This window comes from Mauremys reevesii, linkage group 4 (assembly GCF_016161935.1).
Source record: "Mauremys reevesii isolate NIE-2019 linkage group 4, ASM1616193v1, whole genome shotgun sequence".
NCBI classification, from domain to species: Eukaryota; Metazoa; Chordata; order Testudines; family Geoemydidae; genus Mauremys; species Mauremys reevesii.
The window spans coordinates 56,179,008-56,201,363 of NC_052626.1; the positions used below are offsets into that span (position 1 = coordinate 56,179,008).

General features: G+C 45.6%; 1 protein-coding gene across 1 annotated transcript; it reads left to right on the top strand.

Annotated features, from left to right (window-relative positions):
* The first annotated feature begins 9,163 nt into the window (after positions 1–9,163).
* Positions 9,164–19,113, top strand: GREM1 (gremlin 1, DAN family BMP antagonist). Its single transcript, XM_039536562.1, has 2 exons — positions 9,164–9,406; positions 17,438–19,113. The coding sequence occupies exon 2, from the start codon at positions 17,439–17,441 to the stop codon at positions 17,991–17,993; it is 555 nt and encodes a 184-aa protein (XP_039392496.1). The 5' UTR covers positions 9,164–9,406; position 17,438; the 3' UTR covers positions 17,994–19,113.
* Positions 19,114–22,356: the final 3,243 nt, after the last annotated feature.

The window sequence follows — 22,356 nt, forward strand, 5'->3', positions numbered from 1 at the left end:
ACACAGATACACCTACCACTGGAATTTAATTCTGTGGCTCATGACACAAATAAGAGCACATTCTTTTAGAACTTCTGCATGTCTACTGATTATGGCACCTTACCCTCTTCCCCCACCTTACTGACTCATTCCAAGTGACTATTGCCAGCTGCAGGCAGAAGAATTAAGGTTGCGTTGCAGGAGTGGCATATGTCTTAACTCTTCATTTCCTTGTTTTCAGAGGTTTAAGTGCAGTCACTCCGTATGTTCTGGAAGGACATGATGTACCAAAGGACAAATTTAACTCTGTGGTAACAAAGTTTTTGGGCTGTTACATACTCACCTTAAAAACAAACAAACATGGTGGTTTATAAATTATATTTTCATATATGTCATCAAACGACAGAAAACATCCCTAGTTGCTGCCATACAGAAACCACAAGTTATTTGGTCAGCAATTGTTGAATTTTATTTTATTGCTTTAGTTTTGCCTCTTAAATTAGTGCCAGATTCACAGCCCTGCAAACTGAAGCCCTCGCTCTAGTGAACAGAATTGGCACAGCCCAGAGTACAGCAGCTCAAACTGACCCCACCGCTCTCGTTCTGTTTACCACGCTCCTGACCTAGAGGGACTGTGTTTAGGAGCGAGAAGAGTCATTTGGTTTCTATGCATATTAGGCCAGAAGCTCAGCTGGTATAAATCAGTGTCGTTCCATTGAAGTCACTACAGCTACGCCGATTTATTGCAGCAGAGCATTTGGTCCTCAGCCGCCGTAGGTTTTTCTGCACAGGATTTTAATAAAGGCACCAATTGTCTTGGCAGCAACGAGAAACTGAGTAGTGCTCAAAGTTAGCTGCAGCAGATAGGGGCTGAGACCAAGCAAATTTTTTTCCCTGCAGGGGTTGGGTGCAGCACTTCTAAAAGTAAAATAATGTTTTACTTTTACTAAAACAAAGGCGTAAAGAACACCAGGACAAAAAAGAATGAATAGGAATGTAAAGACATACAATTTTAAAGAGGCAAAGAGAGTAGTTAATTTAAGAGCTCAATCAGATCTGCATGGCAGTGCCCATTCTTATTGCCCCATATGGTCACCCACTTCTGTACTCCCCAGCACTGAGCTGTACTATAGAAAAATGTAGTTACCCCACTAGAGCTCTGCCTATACTACCGATTTTTACCAAAAAATCCCACCACTGGGCTGCCACTATTTCAGCTGCACTGGTAGTAGCAACACAGGGATCTCCACTGTGGCAAATGTACTGGTGATGTCTGGAAATTTTACCACCATGCCAGTTAAACCTTCAGACAGTAGTAAATACACCAGAACCGTCCAGAGCCATGTCTTTGCTAAGGCCTGGTCTACACAAAGAAGGGGGGGTCGAACTAGGGTACCCTAGTTCGAACTACTCACCCGTCCAGACGCCGCGGGATCGAAGTCCGCGGCTCCAAGGTGGACTCCTCCACCGCCGTTTGCAGTGGTGGAGTTCCGGAGTCGACCAGAGCGCGCGGGGAGTTCGAACTATCGCGTCTAGATTAGACGCGATAGTTTGAACTCCGAGAAGTTGAACTCTCCGCATCGACCCGCGCAGTAAGTGTAGACCTACCCTAAGGCTCCCACCAGTGGAGCTGAACTGATCACAGCAATTAGGAGAATTTTTTTGCTAAGATGCCCTACTATAGAGAGGGAGGAAAGTCTTCCAGGGTAGGTAAGATCTGAATTTCTGATATTAAAAGGATAACCAGAAAAAGCCCTGCCAAGTCTTCTTTGTTCAACATAAAGAAACAAAAAATGGCCATAAGCAATTTTTTTGTGGGGGTGAGAGGTGGAAGGTGGGTTAGCCTTAATGCTATCTCTTTGGCCATATTCATAACAATCAGGCAAATACAGCAAGAAATATTCACAATTTTTCTCCCAACTGAACTTGACAATTTCCTTGTCTTTCAATGGTGTTTTCATGACCAACATCCAGGTGAGCAAGGTTTGACTTGCAGGACTGCTTCTCTAGCAGCAGTATGTCACAAATACTGCTCTAGTAAGCATCTGAACACACTTTGGGGGTTGGATTGAGGAGAGGGGTCAGAGGCAGGTAAGAAACAGCAGGGAATATTAATAGATTCATACTTTCTAAAGGCCAGAAGGTACCATTGCAATCATCTAGTCTGACCTCCTCTATAACCATGGGCCAGAGAATTTTCCCAAAATAATTCCTACAGATTAGCTTTGAGGAAAAACACCAAATCTTGATTTTAAAATGGTCAGTGATAGAGAATCCACCACAAACCTTGGTAAATTGGTCCAATGGTTAATTTCTCTCACAGTTAAAAATTTATACCTTATCTCCAGTTTGAATTTGTATAGCTTCCACTTCCAGCCAATGGCTTGTGTTATACCTTTCTCTGCTAGATTGAAGAGCCCATTACTACATATCTGATCCCCATACAGATACTTCTAGACTGTAATTAAGTCACCACTTAACCTTCTCTTTGTTAAACTACATAGATTGAGCTCCTTGAGTCTATCACTAGAAGGCATGTTTTCTAATCCTTTAATCATTTTTGTGGCTCTTCTCTGAACTCTCTCCAATTTATCAAAATCCTTCTCGAACTGTGAGCACCAGAACTGGACACAGCATTCTAGCTGCAGTTGCACCAATGCCAAATGCAGAGGTGAAATAACTACTCTAGTCCTACTCAAGATTCCTCTGTTTATGCATCCCAGGCTTGCACTAGCTCTTTTGGCATGGTAGCTCATGTTCAGCTGATTAGCCACCATGACCCCCCAAGTCTTTTTCAGAGTCACAGCTTCCCAGGATACAGTCCCCATCCTGTATGTATGGCCTACATTCTTTGTTCCTAGATCTACGTATTTATATTTAGCCATATTAAAATGCATATTGTTTGTTTGTGCCAAGTTTTTTAAATCACTCTGAATCAGTGACCTTTCTTCTCCAATCTCCCCATTGTTATGTCATCTGGAAGCTTTAATGCTGATGATTTTATTACTAAGCAAGAAATTGAGTTGGTGTGGGGGACGCGAAGGGTAGAGTACAGCACCAGCTGGTCTACAGTTCAGGCCCATGTATACTCTGATCTGGTCATCTAACTGGGTGCTTGACTGCAGTGGGGCATTACAAAGGGGAAATGATTGCCCTGTAAAAGATGCCCTCAAGCATCACATTGGAAGGTGGCATCCAGAAGTGTGTGCTAAGGTATAGCCATATAGGCTCCATCCCAGGGATCAAAGAAGGCCACCAATGCCAACTGACAGCATAGGAAGGACAGTAGTCAGAACAGGGAGGGAGAACCTCAGCAATCTGCAGAAGACGTGCAAGCAGCTGCAGTGCCAGCATCAGCCATGGAAGGAGGCAGTAGTTGCAGGCAATAGTGGAGGAGGAGGATCTGAAAGCCTCCTTTGGCACTGTCGTCAGCTGATAGGTGGCACTTAATCTGTGCAGTTGGAAGACACATCAACTATTGTAGCATAGGGGAGGTGGGACCCTTAGCAAGCTGCTCCCCAAAGCCCACGGCCAGAGCCCTGGCACTGAAGCAGTTAATTAACTGAGAGAGCGACAATGTTAGGAATGCAAACACAATTATTTCATGTCACTGTGACACAAAAAAAAGTGAATGTAAATTCTGCTCACCCACTAATAGCTATAGTTGGTATCCCTCTCCCTCTCCCTCTCTCTCTCTCTCTCTCTCTCTCTCTTCATTAAGGGAAGGACCCTGGCTATTTTTAAATCTTGGATCCACACACAAAGCCAAACAGTATATTTTTTCTGTGCAAAAGAGAACAGGAAAAACTGTAAAATTCTCTAAAAATTGCCCAGGCCTGTTTATCTCCGCTAGCTCTCCCCTACAAGGCTCAACCTTCCCTCTAGTAATTTAGCTATGAACTTAGGTGGCCTATGTGTGCCAGCAAATTTTCTCTATCCCTCTGGCATGTCTAGTTAATATGTGGTATGCTATCTAATTACAGTTAGCTGTAGTTGTACTTTTCATATGCACTTTCATGGACTTTGTCTGGCATGCTGAATAGTTACATCAGTATCTGGACCTGCAGAGCCCTCCCCACCATAGTTTATTTATTGATAAAGGCATGTCATACTGCATGGTCATATGGGGCACAGTTAAGGGTGTATGGAATGCCTTAAATTTTGGCTTTTGCAAGATGTTTGAGCATGCTACTTGGATGCCACTGCTTATGATATAATAAAGCTCTTGTATCCGCCAAAATTTTACATGCTGGGTGTCTGCCTCAGAGGAATTGCTCTGTACAATTTCAGCCAAAACAGTTCGGCCATCTTGAAGACCGAGACTAAGGAAAAATACATTGTTTTACCTATGTTAAAAAATTCTAGTTAGCTTTTCTTTGAATAGCTTGAGTGTCCCTATAGTTTGAAGCAAGCGCTTGAAATTTGGCGGTGGGGGGCGGGCATTTGTCTCAGGGCTGTGCCTTTTGCTATCGCCCCCAAAATCTTCCCACATCTGACCATGTTAAAAAAAAATGCAGTTCACCCGTGATCAGTACAGCCTTCTTCAATTTTAGCATTTAAAATCTCCAAAGAGCCCATTTTCCACTGAGCATGCTCAAGCCTCTCACAGCTCCTAGTGCTGACCAGACTGCATGTGCCATTCCCCCACCAAGCAATTGAGGATGCTCCAGTCCCGCCTAGCTCTTATGTTTAACCAGACTGCACATGTGCCATTCCCATAGAGTGACTGAGAATGCTCAAGCCTCTCACAGCGCCTAGTGCTGACCAGACTGGGTATGTCTCATACCCACAGAGTGACAAAGCATGTATGCTCCAGCCTAGGGCTATACAGGCAGAGCTGGACTTCCCCTGTAATGTACTATGAGCTGGTCCAGTCTGGCGAGGGACTGGTCACTGGAACTGAGAGCAGGGAGCCTGTCTTCCCTGTGCTCTCACTAACCCATCTACTGTCACCCAGGCAGCTTGGAGGAAGAAACCACTTGATTCAAATGTAGATGGGATAAAAGCTGGACCAGGAGGGAGAGAAAGGAGCAGATTGGGACAAGAAGTCTGGTTCTAGAGACATTGGGACTGGCAGGAAGACTGGAGGGAAGGAGAAGGGAAGTGAGGCTGGGTCTGGGAGCTGGTAGGAGGGAAGAGAGGGTGGAACTCTTTGGGCAGGGAACCTGGGAGCTGGGTGTGAGGGGAGGCTAGAACTGGGTGGGCAAGGAGACTGGGGCTGGGAGCCAGTGAAGGAAATGGGGAGGAAATGGAGAACACGGAAATCAGACAAGTAGTTGGGGGAGGGCAGGAGACAGGGACTGGCTGGACAAGGAGATTGGAACTAGGAACCAGTGTGGGAAGAGCAGAGGGGTTGGGGAAGGGAGGCAGATGTGACAAGGAACTGTGGTGCAGGGGGAGACTGGCTGGGTAAAGAAACTGGGACACAGAGCCATGGAGAAGGCAGGCTTGGGCAAGGAATGAGGGAGGGAGCCAGAGGGAGACTAAGATTTGATGAAAATCCTGATGGGGTGATTAGGACTCAGGGTCACTGGTTGGGAGGGTAGAGACAGATTGGAAAAGGACCTGGGAGAGGGCATTGGAACTGGTGGGCAAGGGGACTTGGACTGGGTGTGGAGCCGGGAAGAGACTAGGAGCGTGTGTGTGTGGTTGGGGGGGGGGGTAGATATTAGGTGTTGGACAATGAGCCTGTAAAGAGAAACTAGGCCTGGCTGGGCAAGGAAATGGGGAGTGTGATCAGAAGCCTGAGGAGTGGAGACTGGAAGTAGGTAGACAAAGAGAATCAGTCTGGGACAAGGAACAGTGGGGAGGGGAAGAGGCAGGAATGGAACAAGGGTAAGGGGTCAAGCTTGGCGTGAACAGGCAGAAGAGTCTGTAGCGCACACGTCTCTCCAGAGCCTGGAATGGAACCAGTGGCGGCTCCAGGCACCAGCGCTCCAAGTGTGTGCCTGGGGCAGCAAGCCGCGGGGGACGCCCTGCTGGTCCCTGCAAGGGCGGCAGTCAGGCTGCCTTCGGCGGCTTGCCTGAGGGAGGACCGCCGGTCCCACAGTTTCGGCAGCAGGTACGCCGAAGCTGCGGGACTGGCAGACCTCCTGCAGGCAAGCTGCCGAAGGCTGCCTGACTGCTGTGCTTGGGGCAGCAAAAAAGCTAGAGCTGCCCCTGAATGGAACCCAAGAGTCCTGTGTCTCACCATTCCTCTGCTGTCAGCAAATAGCTGCGAAACCCAAACTGTTCCACTCCCTCTACCACTGGCAGCCATGGGTGATGACAACCTCCTATTGCTATTAGTTACCTGATTAGCTCAAAGGGCAGAGGTCTGTGTGGTAAATCTAAGGATGAGCTGGGCGAGAAGGTGGATATGAGTCGACAGTGTGCCCTTGCTGCCAAGAAGGCTAACGGCATTTTGGGCTGTATAAGTAGGGGCATTGCAGCAGATTGACAGATGTGATCATTCCCCTCTATTTGACATTGGTGAGGCCTCATCTAGAGTACTGTGTCCAGTTTTGGGCCCCATACTACAAGAAGGATGTGGAAAAATTGGAACGAGTCCAGCAGAGGGCAACATAAATGATTAGGGGGATGGAGCACATGACTTATGAGGCAAGGCTGAAGGAACTGGGATTGTTTAGTCTGCAGAAGAGAAGAATGAGGGGGAATTTGATAGCTGCTTTCAACTACCTGAAAGAGGGTCCCAAAGAGGATGGCTCTAGACTGTTCTCAGTGGTACCAGATGACAGAACAAGGAGTAATGGTCTCAAGTTGCAGCGGGGGAGGTTTAGGTTGGATATTAGGAAAAACTTTTTCACTAGGAGGGTGTTGAAGCGCTGGAATGGGTTACCTAGGGGCATGGTGGTGGAATCTCCTTCCTTAGAGGTTTTTAAGGTCAGGCTTGACAAAGCCCTGGCTGGGATGATTTAGTTGGGACTTGGTCCTGCTTTGAGCAGTGGGTTGGACTAGATGACCTCCTGAGGTCCCTTCCAACCCTGATAGTCTATGATTCTATGATCTGATGAGCCATGTGGATGCCAACATGATAGACTCACTGGGTTTTTTTCAGAGTGCTTTTTAAAAGCATAGGAAATTTACACACACCCCAAACTATATTTAAAGAACTATTAAGGTTGCAAAGTCAAGCACACAGAAGTTAGGAAATCCCAGAATTGAGGTAGCCTGTGAAACCTTCAGAACTGTTGTGTGCATGCATTGAGCTATAGTTTTTAATTACATGATCACATACTGGTTCCCCCCCCGAACCCCTTGCCTCATTCAGGGCAAAGGATGGTTCTGCATGCAGGGTAAATCAAGTTGTGTCTATGGGCTCCTTACCTCCTTTTATTACAGAAGGTGAAAGGCAGCAGTAGTGAATGAGGCAGGGGATTGCCTCATGGTGAATGCAAATGACTGCTGCCAGGGAGAACTGAGTTTCTATCCCTCTGCTGCCACTCCCAGCCCCCATGACATTTCCTAAGGTAACACAATTATTTTAAGAGAGGGAGAGTGTCAAATATATGTAGGGACAGAGAACCTTATATTGGTGTGGGACTGTTCCAAACCCCATTGAAGTCACTAGGAGTCTGTCCATGAACTTCAGAGCATGCCCCTTGTGATAGTGCCAGTGACTTTCTAGTTATTTTCACGTACGCTTGAGTTTCAGTGGGAACAGTTCACGAGCAAAGAGTCGGAGGTTATGGTTTTGGCCGAACTAACCCCATTCGCTGGGAGCAGCAACTGTGCCAGATACTTATCCCTTTAATTAGTGGACCAGAAGGTTAACTGGTATTTAAGAGATTGCGCCTGCTCTTGATGACCGTTCTCGCCCAGTACTGTAGTTGTATAACCCTTGGGATTAACATGTCCAGGGAAGAGAAGAGAGAGTAGTTAAGAGCTGTGCTTAACTATCCTGATTACTTATGTACCCTAGGGAGGCTACAGATATTTGCTGATTTTTGACTTATTCCTCATCGCTCTGTCTCACCGTTTTAACCATATAAACAGTTCGATTATTTGGATTGAAAAGGTGAGGCTCTTTCTCTGGTTTATGTATCTATCCCCGTCTCTCCAATGAAAACCAACATAAACTTGATAGACTATACTTCGGTCAAGTTACCCATTTATTTATGCTTTAAAAAAAACAAAACACCATGTACAAAGGGCTTGGATCCTGAACTCATTAGACAAACAAAACTCGCGTCGGTTTTTTGCCGGTAATAAGTGTGAGCTAAACTTCAGCTTTCGGCGTTTACCTTCTGTAGCTACACTATTATAGGCGCGATATGGACATTTTGTCAAGCTTCTGAGTATTTAAAAAATATATATTCCTTCGGCTTGACCAGGGAATACACAGCTTTGAATTGCACATGCAACGGCAGACGTTCCCCTTCTGAAATGCTGTTTTAAAAGGGAACGCTTGATCGCTAGGTTTATTAGCATTTAGTTTCATTATAATCTGGAGACGTTGGACTCTTTCTCTTTCTTCTTTCCCGTGCAGCACAGAGTAACTGTAGACGCAAACATCTGCCTCTGAAAGCTACCTCGATATTCAGACACAGACACCCGCCCCTCGGCTGTGGAAAGACAAGGAGGTATCACGGCTCTTGCAGGGATAAAACCTTTCATTGATAAAGACCTACTAGTATTGATATTGGATCGTAATTCACATGCTTTAATCCCCACCCCCAATATTATTACCAAAGCTACATAACTCCGGGTATAGTTGATAAGGACAAACCTCAGCAATGTCATGACATTGCAATGCTGAGACCAGAAATCTTGCTGGATCCATCCCCTCCTAACTAGACCAGGTTAGACACTAACAGCAAATGTTCTAGCTGATAGACCCCTAACTCTATCTGCTTTGTGTTAAGGGAGAAGGGCTCGTGTGTGCAAACCGCTTTCCATGCAGTTACTGGCCCAATACACTATGAACGGAAGGGGGGATTTAATATTTAACTCTTCTTAAATATCGGACTTTAATGGGGGTGGAAAATCTGATTTTCTGTGCATTCCAAGAACAATTCCTTGGGGGTGACCTTTAGCACCGAGTCTGTTGAAAGAGGAAAGTAGCCGAGTGTTTATCTGGAGATGACTGAACGCTTTCCCTGGTGGAAGTTTATGGAAGCGTTAAAGGGGGCGGATAACACGATCTTTGGAGGCGCTTGGCCAATGATCTGGAGGGGCTTGGAGAGCAGATCTCAGCTGGCAGACATTTAAATGTGAGACAGCTCGGCGCTGCTGCAATTTGTAATCAAGATCCGCGACTCCCTCTATATGGACTCACTGGCAGCTCCCTCCAGGCTCCTACCCCACTGTAGCCTCTAGCCGGCCAGCAAAGTAACCCACCCCAGGCAAGAGACCCGTGTACAGCAAGAGACTTCACCGCTCCCGCTGACCACAGACCGCACAGGAGGGGGAGCAGCAGGCAGAGCAGGTGAGTGGACGATTATTTCTTACCGATCTCTCTTTATACGGGCTTCTCCGGGGCATGGAAACAGCCAGACTCTTTAAGCGACAAGAAGGTGATAACTTCGGTGCTAGCCCATCCCTGGTGTAACAGCACTGACCTCAGGGGAGTTTCGCCAGGGATACATTTAGCCACTTTTCTGATTTTTTGTTTGATTGAGTCTCTTTCTCCCTCTCGCCCCTTCCCCCCAATCGCTCTCCCTAGCGTTAAAAGAAATAGTCCTTAATTAATTGCTGTCTTGCAAAAGTCTCGAGACCTTTGATTTTGCAAACAGCCCCTCCGAGGAATGACACAGCTCCCCCCCCCCCCCAGCTCAGATGCAGTGGAGCAGACAGAAAGGTATTTCCACTCTCAATGCTTGAGATTATATTTATCTCCCTAGACAAACATAAGGATTGCAAAAGCCCAATTAGCTCTGCCTGTCATCTCCGCCTACAGCATCATTCCCAGCAAATTGGATTCGGCGCCCACCAGACATGCAGCAAAATCCCAGTCCGGCATCTGCGAGGAGTGACTGAAAACTAGGGAGGGGGTTGCGGGGGAAATCACTGATCCTGGCTGGAGGCTCCCAGGTATCAGGGCTCCCACCCCCGTGTGCCGCAGCCCCAGCCGCGATCCCAGGCGAGCCGGGCTCGGGGTGGGGCAGTTTCCCGGGATCTGGAGGGATGGTCTCCATTGAACACTCCTTGATAAAGGAGAAGTGTCAATTTCCAGGCTGGCCTGCCCTTCTCAGCCGGACTGGAAGCGATCCCGGGAGAGCCCGGCGGGACAGATGCAGCTCGCGGAGGGGGTGTTTGCATTAGCCAGTCTAGTGCGGCAGGAAGCTCCGGGTGCTGGGGGATTACCTAGCTCGCACCCAGAAGCCCTCCCGTAGCCCCAAAGGTGCCGTGAGACGCCTGCGCTCTCGGTGGCCCGACCCTTCTAGCTAGCGCGGAGCTGGAGCGCGGCGGGCCGGGGAAGACACGCGGAATCGCTGTCCCGGGTCATTGCGTCTCCTCCGCCGGCAGCGGCTCTTGCGCGGGGCGGGCGTTCGCCGCTCGGAAGCAGGGCACGGGCCAGAGCTCCCTCGCCCACGCGGGGATGCAGGGACCCGGAGCCCTCGGGCATTTTGCTGCTGTTGCCCTGGAGACTTCCCTGCCTCTTTCGGGGAACGTGCCAGCCCGGGCCCTTGAACACACCAGCACCAAGCCCAGCCCCACGCGGGAGCTCCCAGCTCTGCCCCTGGCCCGGCCTCGGGTCGCCAGTTCTCTGCGCGCCGCGTCCGGCCCAGCGGCCCCTGTTATCGCCGCTCTGCGGACCGCCGCGCGGATCCAAAGCGAGCCCCGCCGAGCTTCCCGCGTGCAGACAAGCCAGCGACCGCTCGGGCGCACCCGGACCTGCGAGGGAAGCGCAGGATCGGGCCTGCCAGCCACCCCGGCTTGCGGCTGCCCGGGACGCGCACTGCACAGCGGAGCGCGCTTCTCCCTCCCCCTGCCCGCCCGCTGCCGCCCCTGCGCCTTTCCCGGCTCTGCGGCTCCTGCCAGACTCGGGCCGGGCCCCCAGCCCCATTAATAGCGAGTCTCCCTGCGCGGAACCCAGTCACCTGCCCTGCGCAGGCCCCTGGCTACCCGGGCTGTGGCGCTTTCAAAGCCTCTCCTGGGCAGTGCCGCAACAGAGCGGCTCGTGCAAAGCGGGGCCTTTCCGGGACGGGCTGAGCTCGACGGCTCCGCAAGGGAGGGGAAACCCCGCATTGCTCTAGCGCGGGTCCCCACGCATCTCCGCCAAGCACGGCTCAGGGCTGCATGCGGCCACCCCGGGAGCTCTGCTTTGCGCCCGAGAGCTGCCCCTGCTGGGATTTCTGCGGGAAGGGGCCGGCGTCACCATTTCCCTGGAGCGATGTGTTTCATTGGAGAGGTTTGTTCCTTCATCGCCATCAGCACGATGTGCATAGACTCGACGTACCCAGCATGGTTCATAAGTATCAGGCCTGATTTTTAAAAGATTGCAAAGTAGAGGAGCAAAGCTCCCTTAGAAGCAAGACGGGAGGTTAAGTCTGCTGCTTAGCCACTGGGCGTGATGTTAAAGCGGATCATTTAATTTGCAACAACCTGAGACCATGGCGAAAACGGATAATTTCGGTGCCGGGTGTATCACAAACATTTCTCTCAAACCCCCCCCCCCCCCAATGATGTTGTGAGGAGGGAAGCTGACTGCGATCGGGGTTTTAGTTAGTCCCATCAAGGCTCAGCTAGGACTCTAGGTACTATGGTGGTGGGGTCTTACACGTGGGGAAGATAGATTGCCAGGACAGTGCGGCAGCAGACCATTTCCCGGCTCGGGAAGCCGGAAAGCAAAGGGTGCCCTGCTGAAGGAAGCCTATAGCATCACTTAGTGTTTTGCATCTGAAAACTGTTCTCTTTAGCCATAAGACTCAGGTCTGGATATGTAACTAACACAGAGAACCTCTTCCTGATGAACTCCCCCCTCACCCAGCTACCATTGTGCACAGCGAGGCTTATTTTGTTAATCAACAATGTTCTCAATATGGATAAAATGCAAATATATTGTTCTTAGATCTCCACTCCAATGGCATGGAGAATTATAAAATCAACAAGGAGCTCAACAATGTATGTGGTCATGGGTTTAGTTATATATATATTCTTAGCCCCAGCTTCCTTTGGATTTTACATACTATCGGTAACTAGAAGAGCAATCTCTGGCATTCCCTTTCCTCTCGACTGTAGGCTACTGAGAAGTATCCAAGACACACATAGCTGATGCTGTGTATGAATAAGAAGTAGCACTCATGCTCAAATGTTTCTGGTTCTTCCTAGAACTCAGACACTAGCTGGGCTAGGATATTTGTTTTTGTCTTTGCTATGCAAGCCAGAATTGTGCAAGGCTTTCCCTAGCAGCAGCCTTTGAATATGTATTACTGTCTACTACCGCAAAACCACATCAGTACTTTCAATGGATGTGGAGCAAAATCCCACTAGCCTCACTGACAGGAATAGTCTTATTGAAAACAATGGGACTACTGCCATGGGGAAGGCAAGTCTGGATCTGGCCCATGCGCATACTCATGATACACAACGGAGTTTTAGTCCTGATTTCCTGTGCGACTGTAGTTTAATAGATGAAGGGTGGGATTTTCAAAGGCACTCAGTTTTATCATTAATTTCTGCATTATTCTCCATTTCCATTACAATAATTGACAGAAAAATAGATTGGCATTCTGCAGAGTGGTTTCCCTACCACTTTACTCACCAGGAGTCACTTGCCATTTTAATGCATCTGAAATCCCACCAAACGGAGAAGTTGATTTTGTTAATCTAACCTTGGCAAATATTTTCTCTCTTTGTGGATTGCCCCTTCCACTGCTTTTCCTGTACTTCAAACAGGTGCATTACTGAAACATTAAGCAAGAACATTACTATACTTCATATAATAAACCGCGAATAAAAAATATTTTGCTCCTTGGAGACACAGGAGGTGGTACAAACCTCCTTAATTTGTATAATAGCCGAGAAGTTGGGACCTGATTGTTTCCTTGGATACTATATGAAGATCAGTCAGTAAATATAGTTAATCACATTTTATCATAGGTGCTGGCAATAGGGGCTCGGGGGTGCTGCCACACCCCCTGGCTTGAAGTGGTTTCCATTATATACAGGGTTTGCAGTTTGGTTCAATAGCTCTCAGTACCCATACTATACAAATTGTTCCAGCACCCCTGCATCTTATGGAAATACATTTTGGGGATTTCCCATAATATTCTCCCATTAGATCCAGTTAATGAAAGTTTGCCATTGACTTCACTGAAGCCAGGATTTGACCCAACATTTTTAAGCAAGCTGCATTGTAGTAACACTTCAGTACTATTATAATGTAGGAGTTCACAATGGAACTAAAATGTCTTTAAATGTGACTGAGATCCTTAATCAGTAGCAGAAAGCATACATAAACTAAAAACTCACAATACTTTTTAATAATGAAATGGAAGGGATTTTATGTTTCTTCTAACTGATGCCATTGCTAATTCATTAAACGCCTTGATCTTCTTGGGTGATTAGAGTTTCACCTCTAGAAAATCTAAAGCACCATATAAGTGTAAAATATTATTACTATTGGACCACAGTGCTGCTCCCATTGAAGACAATACAAAGCCTCTGCTGGTTTTAGGATTGGACCTGAACTGATGAAAAGCAGAACTCTAAACTTGAATCTTGGCAATTAAGTAAAGGAGGAATTGATTTTCAGAAATGTTGTTAGTCATTTTAATGCTATTGGATCTTAGGGATGAGCCAGCTCCCATGGAAGTCAATGAGAGTTGGATTGGGCCTTCATATTTGTAGTTTGTATTTACTGAATTGTTAAGGAGATTTTTTCAGTTCACGTTTCTGATTCTGCCAGTGTTTCTGTAATACTCAGAATGTCACATAACTTGCTCTTGAACATTTTGCAGAAACTTGGCATTCAAGATGTATGGGCCTGATCCCATGTGCACATAAGCCCCATTGTAGACAAGAAGGTATGCAAGGAAGCAGGCTCTTTATTTAACGAGAGATTTTGTCTGATTGATCACATTTCAATTATGAAACCTCATTGCACAATGTCACTTGTAATTTTTTGCAGTGTAGACTTTTAAAGTTCTACAAAATTTAAGATTGATAAGGCTCTGGTTCATAAAGAACTACATTGTTCCTATACCATGGGGCCATGCAGATGAACAATCCCCTGCATGTGGGCATTATCTTGGGTCCAGGTCTTGTGTAGAATGTAGGAGCTGCACTTTAGATGCAACCCGGGTCCACACATCCCAAGCAGAGATGGGTGGGTGCCCAGAGGGAAATAAATTGCACCCTTTCAAGGGCTGTAAGTGAAGTCCTCACTAAGTCAGCAAGTCACAATCTCCGCCCACACCCAGGCTACTCCTCTGTTGGTGCAGTTTAAGGCACAATCTAGCCCTGAATGATCACATTCATTTTTATGATTCTGAATTATTTTTTGAAGTGGCCAATATATTGAATTTTGAAAAATATTTTCTGTGTCACTAATTTTCATGATGACCCAATCTACCTTTTAAATATGTACAAAGTGTTTTCCATCCTTTGGGGGTGGAGGGGCACAATCCTGCAAACAATTACTACCTTACATTTCCTTAAGTACAGCCTTAAGTGCTTTCTGAATAAGGATGCTTTCTTGAACCTGAGCCGTAGTGCTTACCACTGATGGAAACAACTACACTTGGTAGTAATTGTTTGCAGGACTGGGCCCTATATGACAGACTGGAATAGCTATTCACAGGTTGCCATTCAAAGGGTCTTTTAAAAAGAGAGGAGGACAGGGAATGACACACAGATGACAAGTTTAAAAAACAAAAACGATGCTTCGGCTTTTTAGGAATACGCACATTGGCAATAACCAATTGAACAAACGAATACCTGAAGTTCCTTGTGCTGCCTAGAAACCAGCATGTGATTTTTCTGTTTTATGCAATGATGACTTTTTTTTTTTAAGGTTCTGGCACCATACTGACTAAATAACAAACACTTTAAAAATACTGTCTAATTATAGTGTGGACACGTAGTCATCCAACAGATGGGAACAGCCCTGGATGGAGTCATTCTGGTCTCCTGAGAAAATAAACAGTGTTTTATAACCAGTCTTCTTTTAAATTAATTTAAAGACAAAACATGGAAACTAAGTTAAAAAAGAAACCCATTTGAATAACATTTTGGTTGTAATACAACCTGAAAAAAGGCAGGACATGTTCAGTCCAAGCTGACACTTGAAATTATATAGTGTTACCTTCAATTAGAATTTCCCAGGTTTTTTTTTGTCATTGTTGTTGGTTTGTGTCAGACCCTTAAGGTTATTAAAACTGCATGTCTTGTTCAGTATTTAATTTAGATATTAAAAGCAACCCTTCTACATTCTCTGTAGGATCAATCAAGAATGCAAAGCTTGGTGTTATATTTGTTGTATTTCAATCTTTTTATGTATGAAGTTCCTTTCAAACACAAGCACACACTGAAACATTAATCTAAATGAATAAAGTGAATGCGCTTAGCTATTTTGCCTATCTCAATCTCTGGGCACACTAACAATTTATTAAAAAACACTTAAAATAATATCTTAGGACCATAAGCAAGTCTATATGTCATAACATCTTCCCAAACCCAGTGACTCCTAACTCTACCTCTTTCATTTTTTCAATCAGGGACATCTGTGAACATCATAATGTAAATGTTTCGTGCAATTTTGGAAAATGCCAGGAACTAAGAAATTAACATGCATGTTTTATGGCTGTAATTCTCAGTCTGTAGTTCTGTAGACAGCTCTCATAATGTCTGTCTGGTTCGCTATCTGATTTGTCTTGGTCTCAGGCAGAACATGTGAAACAATCATCACAGGAGTGCTCCTACCACTCCCTGATACAATACGGGGAGTGCTGAGCTCATGGATTGGAGGAATGGAGGTGTGGCAGTTGCTTCACCTGGGACATGTGTCAAAAAGGCTCTGGTGCAAGTAAGGGAGGTATCCACACCTGATCCAACCACTAGGAGAGGTTAGATATAAAGGAGACCTTCAGAAGCTGGTAGAAGGGAGGGAAGATACTTGTGCCATCAGATACAGGGAGGGGAGATAAGGTGTGATACATCATGACACTGAGTCACATCAGTGCAATGTCCAGAGCTTGAAGAAGTTTGGGGAGGGTCTTATCACCCCTACATCTTCCCATTCCCCATCCAACAATTAATTCTACCCTCAGTCTCCAAATCAGCTTCTACCAATTTTGCACATTCCAGCCTCACATCAGTTCTGTTCCCTTGCCCTCCATTAATTCTGCCCCTACATTTGTTCTTCCCTTCCCCCCCATCAGGTATGCCACTCTTCCCCCCCCCCCCACACCCCCGCCATCTCACATCTGTTCCTCCTACAACTCCAGAGGTTTTAAAACCCTCTTCCCATTCCCAACTCAAGTGTTGGAGGGAGGGCTAGGGGAGGTGGAGGAGCAGAGGCGGGGGAAGGAGGGAACAGAGCTGCCCTGAGCTGCTGGGCTCTTTCTGCTCACCCCTTATCAATTCCCTCCTGTGAGAGCAGCTTTGGCTCCTGGTGGAAGAGCTTGGCCTGCTTCCTGCAGCAGCCCTCAGGAGGCGGGCAAGTGGGGAAAGCACCCAATCAGAGGGGGTTTACCCCCAACAGAAATGAAATATGCATTCCCCTCAGCGACCTGGCTTGAGTTTTAGAAATTTTATTTCCCAGGCTTGCGACCTGGTGCAACTGGTGCACTTCTTCAAGTGTTGCAAACTGGCCCAAATTCACCGCTATGAAGCCTCTCATACCATTGTGCAAAGGAGTCTGTTTGTTTGTGCAACGTGCCAAAGAGCCAGAAGAACCTTAGTTGCTTTTCATGTTACACTGGTCTCTCTTCTGAGTTACACCAACCTAGACTCCATTACACTCACACTCAGTGGGCCAAAGTTCGAGACTTATGTAATGGGTAGATTTATACTCTGCTAAGCAAAGGGAGTTTAAGTAAGTGTAGCATTTCTGAGCCTGGTTCTCCTGTCCTACAGTAGTGTAAATCAAAGTAAATGGAGTTACACTGGAGTGAAAATGGTGTGAGGAGAGAAGAGAATCAAGCCACTTAAACTGGTGTAATGTACGTGGGGAGAGGAAGTGAAAGATATATGCTACACAAAATTGTCAACTCCAGCTACAGTTTTCACATAGCTGGAGTTGCGTAACTTAGGTCGACTTAGCCCCGTAGTGTAGACCTGCCCTTAGACTCCCTCCAGACTGACCTAGAGACTTGAAATGGGATCACGCTATTTTGTAGCTCTCTGCAACTCCATTTAATGCTAAAGTGTCTCTCCAGCTATTAAAGGCTGGGTACCTCTCCTCTCTGATACACTTTTCTGTTAGACCAGAGGAGATATTGTACACTTGCCTTTTGCAGATTTCATATGAAATCCACAATTGTGTTTTGTTTCCTCACTGTCCTCTACCTAGGATGGTCCGCACAGTGTATGCTGTTGGTGGTCTGCTTCTTCTAGCTGGACTCCTGTTACCCACAGCAGAAGGGAGAAAGAAGAACCGTGGGTCTCAGGGAGCCATCCCTCCTCCTGACAAGGATCAGCCCAATGATTCAGAGCAGACACAGACAAAGCAGCAGCCGGGTTCAAGGCACCGAGACCGGGGAACTGGCACACCAATGCCCGCCGAAGAGGTGCTGGAGTCTAGCCAGGAAGCATTACACGTCACTGAACGCAAGTATCTTAAACGGGATTGGTGTAAAACTCAGCCCCTCAAACAAACCATTCATGAAGAAGGCTGCAATAGTCATACTATTATCAACAGATTCTGCTATGGCCAGTGCAATTCTTTCTACATCCCAAGGCACGTCCGCAAAGAGGAAGGCTCTTTTCAGTCCTGTTCCTTCTGCAAACCTAAGAAGTTCACCACTATGACAGTTACACTCAATTGCCCTGAACTTCAGCCCCCTAGAAAGAAGAAGAGGATCACGCGAGTCAAGGAATGTCGGTGTATATCCATAGATTTGGACTAGACTTTGCAGAACACTATTACACTGATGCTCCAGGCATAGGCAATCATCATTGCCAGGTTAAATAAGAGTGAGTGACATAACTACCATACCTGCGTGGCTGGACACAACTGACAGGAACCAGAGTGAATCACCCAAAACATAATGTGTGTGTGTGTGTGTGTGTGTGACTGCGTATCTATACAGAAGTATATGAATGTTCACTATAGAGTAAAAACATTTAAATTCATGTGTGAAATATCACCAAAGGCCTGTAAACACAAGGTTCAGTATCATATCTATGAATTAGGACCCTTAGCATACACTCACATTCTCCCTGCTTGCTGGGTTCAGTGCAGCTGTGACTTTTGCTAATGCCCCACTGGAGACCATACTATTCACCTTCACGATATGAAGAAATATCAAATCAGAAGCATTCAGGAGCTTCCAAGCATGAATTTGATCCTAAATTTAAAATAACCGATGTTAAAAGAGGTGCAGTTATAGATGAAACCTCACTAAAAGCCACCTTTCCACCAATAGTTTCTATTATGCCTTTGTTTTTTTTTTAAATCAGTGTTGCTGGGAGGCCGGGTTGGGTGGGGTGATAAGAACCAACAGGACACAAACAGAGAGAAAACAACCCCAGCGAGCTAGAAGGAAAAAAAGGCCAAGAGTTAGCAGGAAGGAGAGGAAAGGGACAGGAGGGAGTAGGAGAAGGAAGGAGAGAAAAGATGAGAAAGACAAAGGAATAAGAGGAGACATTTTCTTCTGCTACTTTTTTGCTTTAATTTATAGACAAATCCATTTGTTATATAAAATGAAAAGAAATTACAAACATGGAATTCATTCCTGAATTCTAATAACAGTCTAAATCAATTAAGATCCATTCTTATGTCACTAGAGCCTCTTGATTTATTTATGGTCTTGTAATTCAGATATCAGCTGCTTTATATATTTATGTATGTGTCTGTACTCTACATGTAATATGTATATATACAGTCTCTATCTACATATGTGGGTATATATGTGCACCCAATGAGGTTATGTATTTTGTGTATCTGTACTTTCTCTCTCACACAATGTACCAATCACAAAAAAAATCTCAGTATACAACATCAAGCACAAAATGGCAGTAATTTAGCATATAAAGAGCAAAGCAAAAATTACAAGCATCATGTGACTGCAAATGCAATAATCACACAAGAGACAAAAGACATGGCATGCATGACTAGTAAACATTGCATTGTTATTGTTATTTTAGCTCTGCCACAGGCATGCAGTTAGTTGAAAAAGAGATGCAGAGCCTTGCCAGCAATAATCTGCTTTTTATATCCTTTGCCACAGTCTTGCATTTAAACAGGATTTGGACTAAGTAAAGAGAATTTCCTGAAAATTAAGGGCTAAATGCTCCCCTTCTGGAGAAAAAGCCATGTGAGGGGAATAGTAACTCCTACAACTCCATGGACTTCACCTGTAGGGTTAGCCTGGCATTCTCCCCTTAGGGAGTGCAGAAAGTCTTGCAGGAGACTCTAGCGACTCCAGCACAGCTGTACAGAATGTGAGCCACTCCCCACTTCACCCTAATATTCGCTTCCTCACTCATTCAGCAGTCATGCGGCTGCTTTTGCCCTCCCCAGGCCTATCTCACAGAGTGCTTCCACAAGCAGTAATTTCACAGTGGGTACGTCCAGACTATCCGCCGTATCAGCAGATAGCAATCGATTTATCGGGGATCGATATATCGCGTCTCATCTAGACGCGCTATATTGATCCCCGAACGCACTCCCAGTCGACTCCGGAACTCCACCAGAGCGAGCGGTGGTAGTGGAGTCGACGGGGGAAGCCGCGGACAACGATCCCGTGCCGTGAGGACGGGAGGTAAGTCGGAATAAGATACTTCGACTTCAGCTACGCTATTCCCATATTTGAAGTTGCGTATCTTACATCGACACGCCGCCTAGTGTAAACCAGGCCAGTGTTTACCAGCCAGGTGAAGAAGGAAACAAGCCACGTAGAATGGCTGTTTCTGAGCGCATCCCCAGCAATAAGTTTCAGTCTGCTCTCACATCAGTGAAAAGGCCTATTTCTGCCACTGTTGATGTCACTGGGATCAGGATTGGGCCATAAATCAGGAGTAACCCCAGTGAAGGTAGACATTCCATTCTAAAGTTACCCTAATATAAAATCAGTGTGTGAGAGAGAATTAGGCCCACTGAGTTTGTGTGGAGGGGCTTCTAGTCTAGGAGACAGCCTGCCATTGTGGTGCCTTTTCTCTTCTTCTGTATGCACAGGCCACAACTGGCAATATTTGGACAACTGTGCTTCCTCATATTCTATGCTTCACAACAGAGGGGAGTATAGGGTCTTAATTTCGGAGCAATCCACGAAGTATTTTTATCCATCTGGACTCAGAGAAAGACAATTATTCTATTATTATTATTATGCCAAAAGGGAAAATACAGCATTGGCATATCACAAATACAGGATCTGTTCAGTCATTTATTTAAAAGCCACAGCTATTACACAACGTATCACACAGTTATTGGTCAAATCCTACATTTCTGAATTTAATATATTTTTACTGTAAGATCCACAACAGCGCCATCTGTAACACTAAGATTGCAAATCAGTGATTCATATTATTAAACTGTACACATTGGATCTGGCGTCTTCTGACTTTGCTGTTCTGACACGTTTCTGCGTGAATTTTAAAAACTAAATCTGGAGTAACAGGAGGTAAATTTCCACTGTGTGGAATGTGAATAGTTAGAAAAATATGGATATTTAATGTTGTTATTAATACAAAGCTTTTTTCATTGATATGATAGGGGGTTTGTTTTCCCTTAAATGACTTCTTCCGAGTTGGTGAAAATGAAAAGTCATTCTGAAACCTGGCTGAAAGCTTTAAACTAGTTATTGTTTCTGTTCAGTGAACAGATACACAGCTAGGGGGTGAAATCCTGCCCCCTCCCCATTGAAGTCAATGGCAAAACTCCTATTGACTTTAATAGGGCCATGATTTCACCCTAGGTTGCTAAGGACCATATCCTCAAAGATATCTCCTCATCGGAAGTTAGGCGCCTAACGACCTTTGAGGATCTGGGCCTAAGTCCCTACACTCCATAGCCAGCAGACAAAGCTTTAGATGTTTCTGGCTCCTTTATTTAACATTCCTTAGAGGTTAACTCTTTTTGAAGCAAAATTTGTGAAGCTTTTCAGATGTACATAAAGGAACAGTCAGTTATCTATGCAAAGAGCACTAAGGACCCCCACCCCCTTTAGGCAAAATCAAGTGTAAATTTTATACAACAGGCTTTTGTGAATTGCTAGTTACTGCTTGGGACTAAAAAGTTCTGCTGACTTACAATTATACAAGATATGTAATATCTACCACAATATAGATTTAAGTGTCTGCTTTAGTCTAACTTCCCCTCCCCCAACTGATTATATAACCTAAGGCTGCAGTGTTTTCATTCTCAGTCTCATGAAACAAATTTTGGTTTTAAAATGAAATTCTAATAATTTTGCAACTGAATAGAATTGGACTCTCTCTCCCCCCCACACCCAGCATTTTATATGTCAGTTTAACTACTATCAAATAAATAAAACAGCTTCTTCAGTCCATTTCTTTCGGTTTCCTTTTTTCCACTTCCCTAAGTTTCCAGCTCACTCTGGGTCTGTTGTACTGATCTCTGACTTCTGTGGTTTCTTCTAATTAAAAAAGGTCTTAAATTCTGACAGTGAGACAAGCAATGGCACCATCATTCACCATGGCTATTTCAATAAGGTCTTTAAATGAGATCTGTCACTTCCCCACACCCCTCAACAATTTATAGAAGGAAAATCTCAATCCTTATTCACACTTTTTCCCTTGTAAACTCTACAACGACAGCTCAAAATTGTAAATCAAACTTGAAATGCTGAGGCTTTAGAGATAGACATGGGCCAGCCTCAGCACAACATTACTCCACATTCAGGCCAGTGCTAACACCATTGATTTTACCCCCAATCTTTTACAAAGTATACGCAGTACTGGCAACGTACCTACTCGCCAGCACTCTAAGAACTGTAAATAGGGACATATAGGCTGAACCCTAAGGACAGACCCGGAAGACTTTAAAAGGAAATTTTGCTCTGGGGAAAGGTACCAGACTTACAGCCATAGAGGCTGGACTCCTTTATGTCCCCCCTGGAGTGGGTAGAACATGACCAATAGCAATGTAAGCTTTACCACTCTAACCTGTCAATCTGGTTCACACTTGCCCACAGTGACGTGTGGGGGAGTAGGTCAGTCCCAATGCCTGTGCAATCCTACTGGATTCAGGGATGGTGAGTGTCTTTTAATATGGATCACGGAACAGTCGGTGGTGATAATAAATTTCAG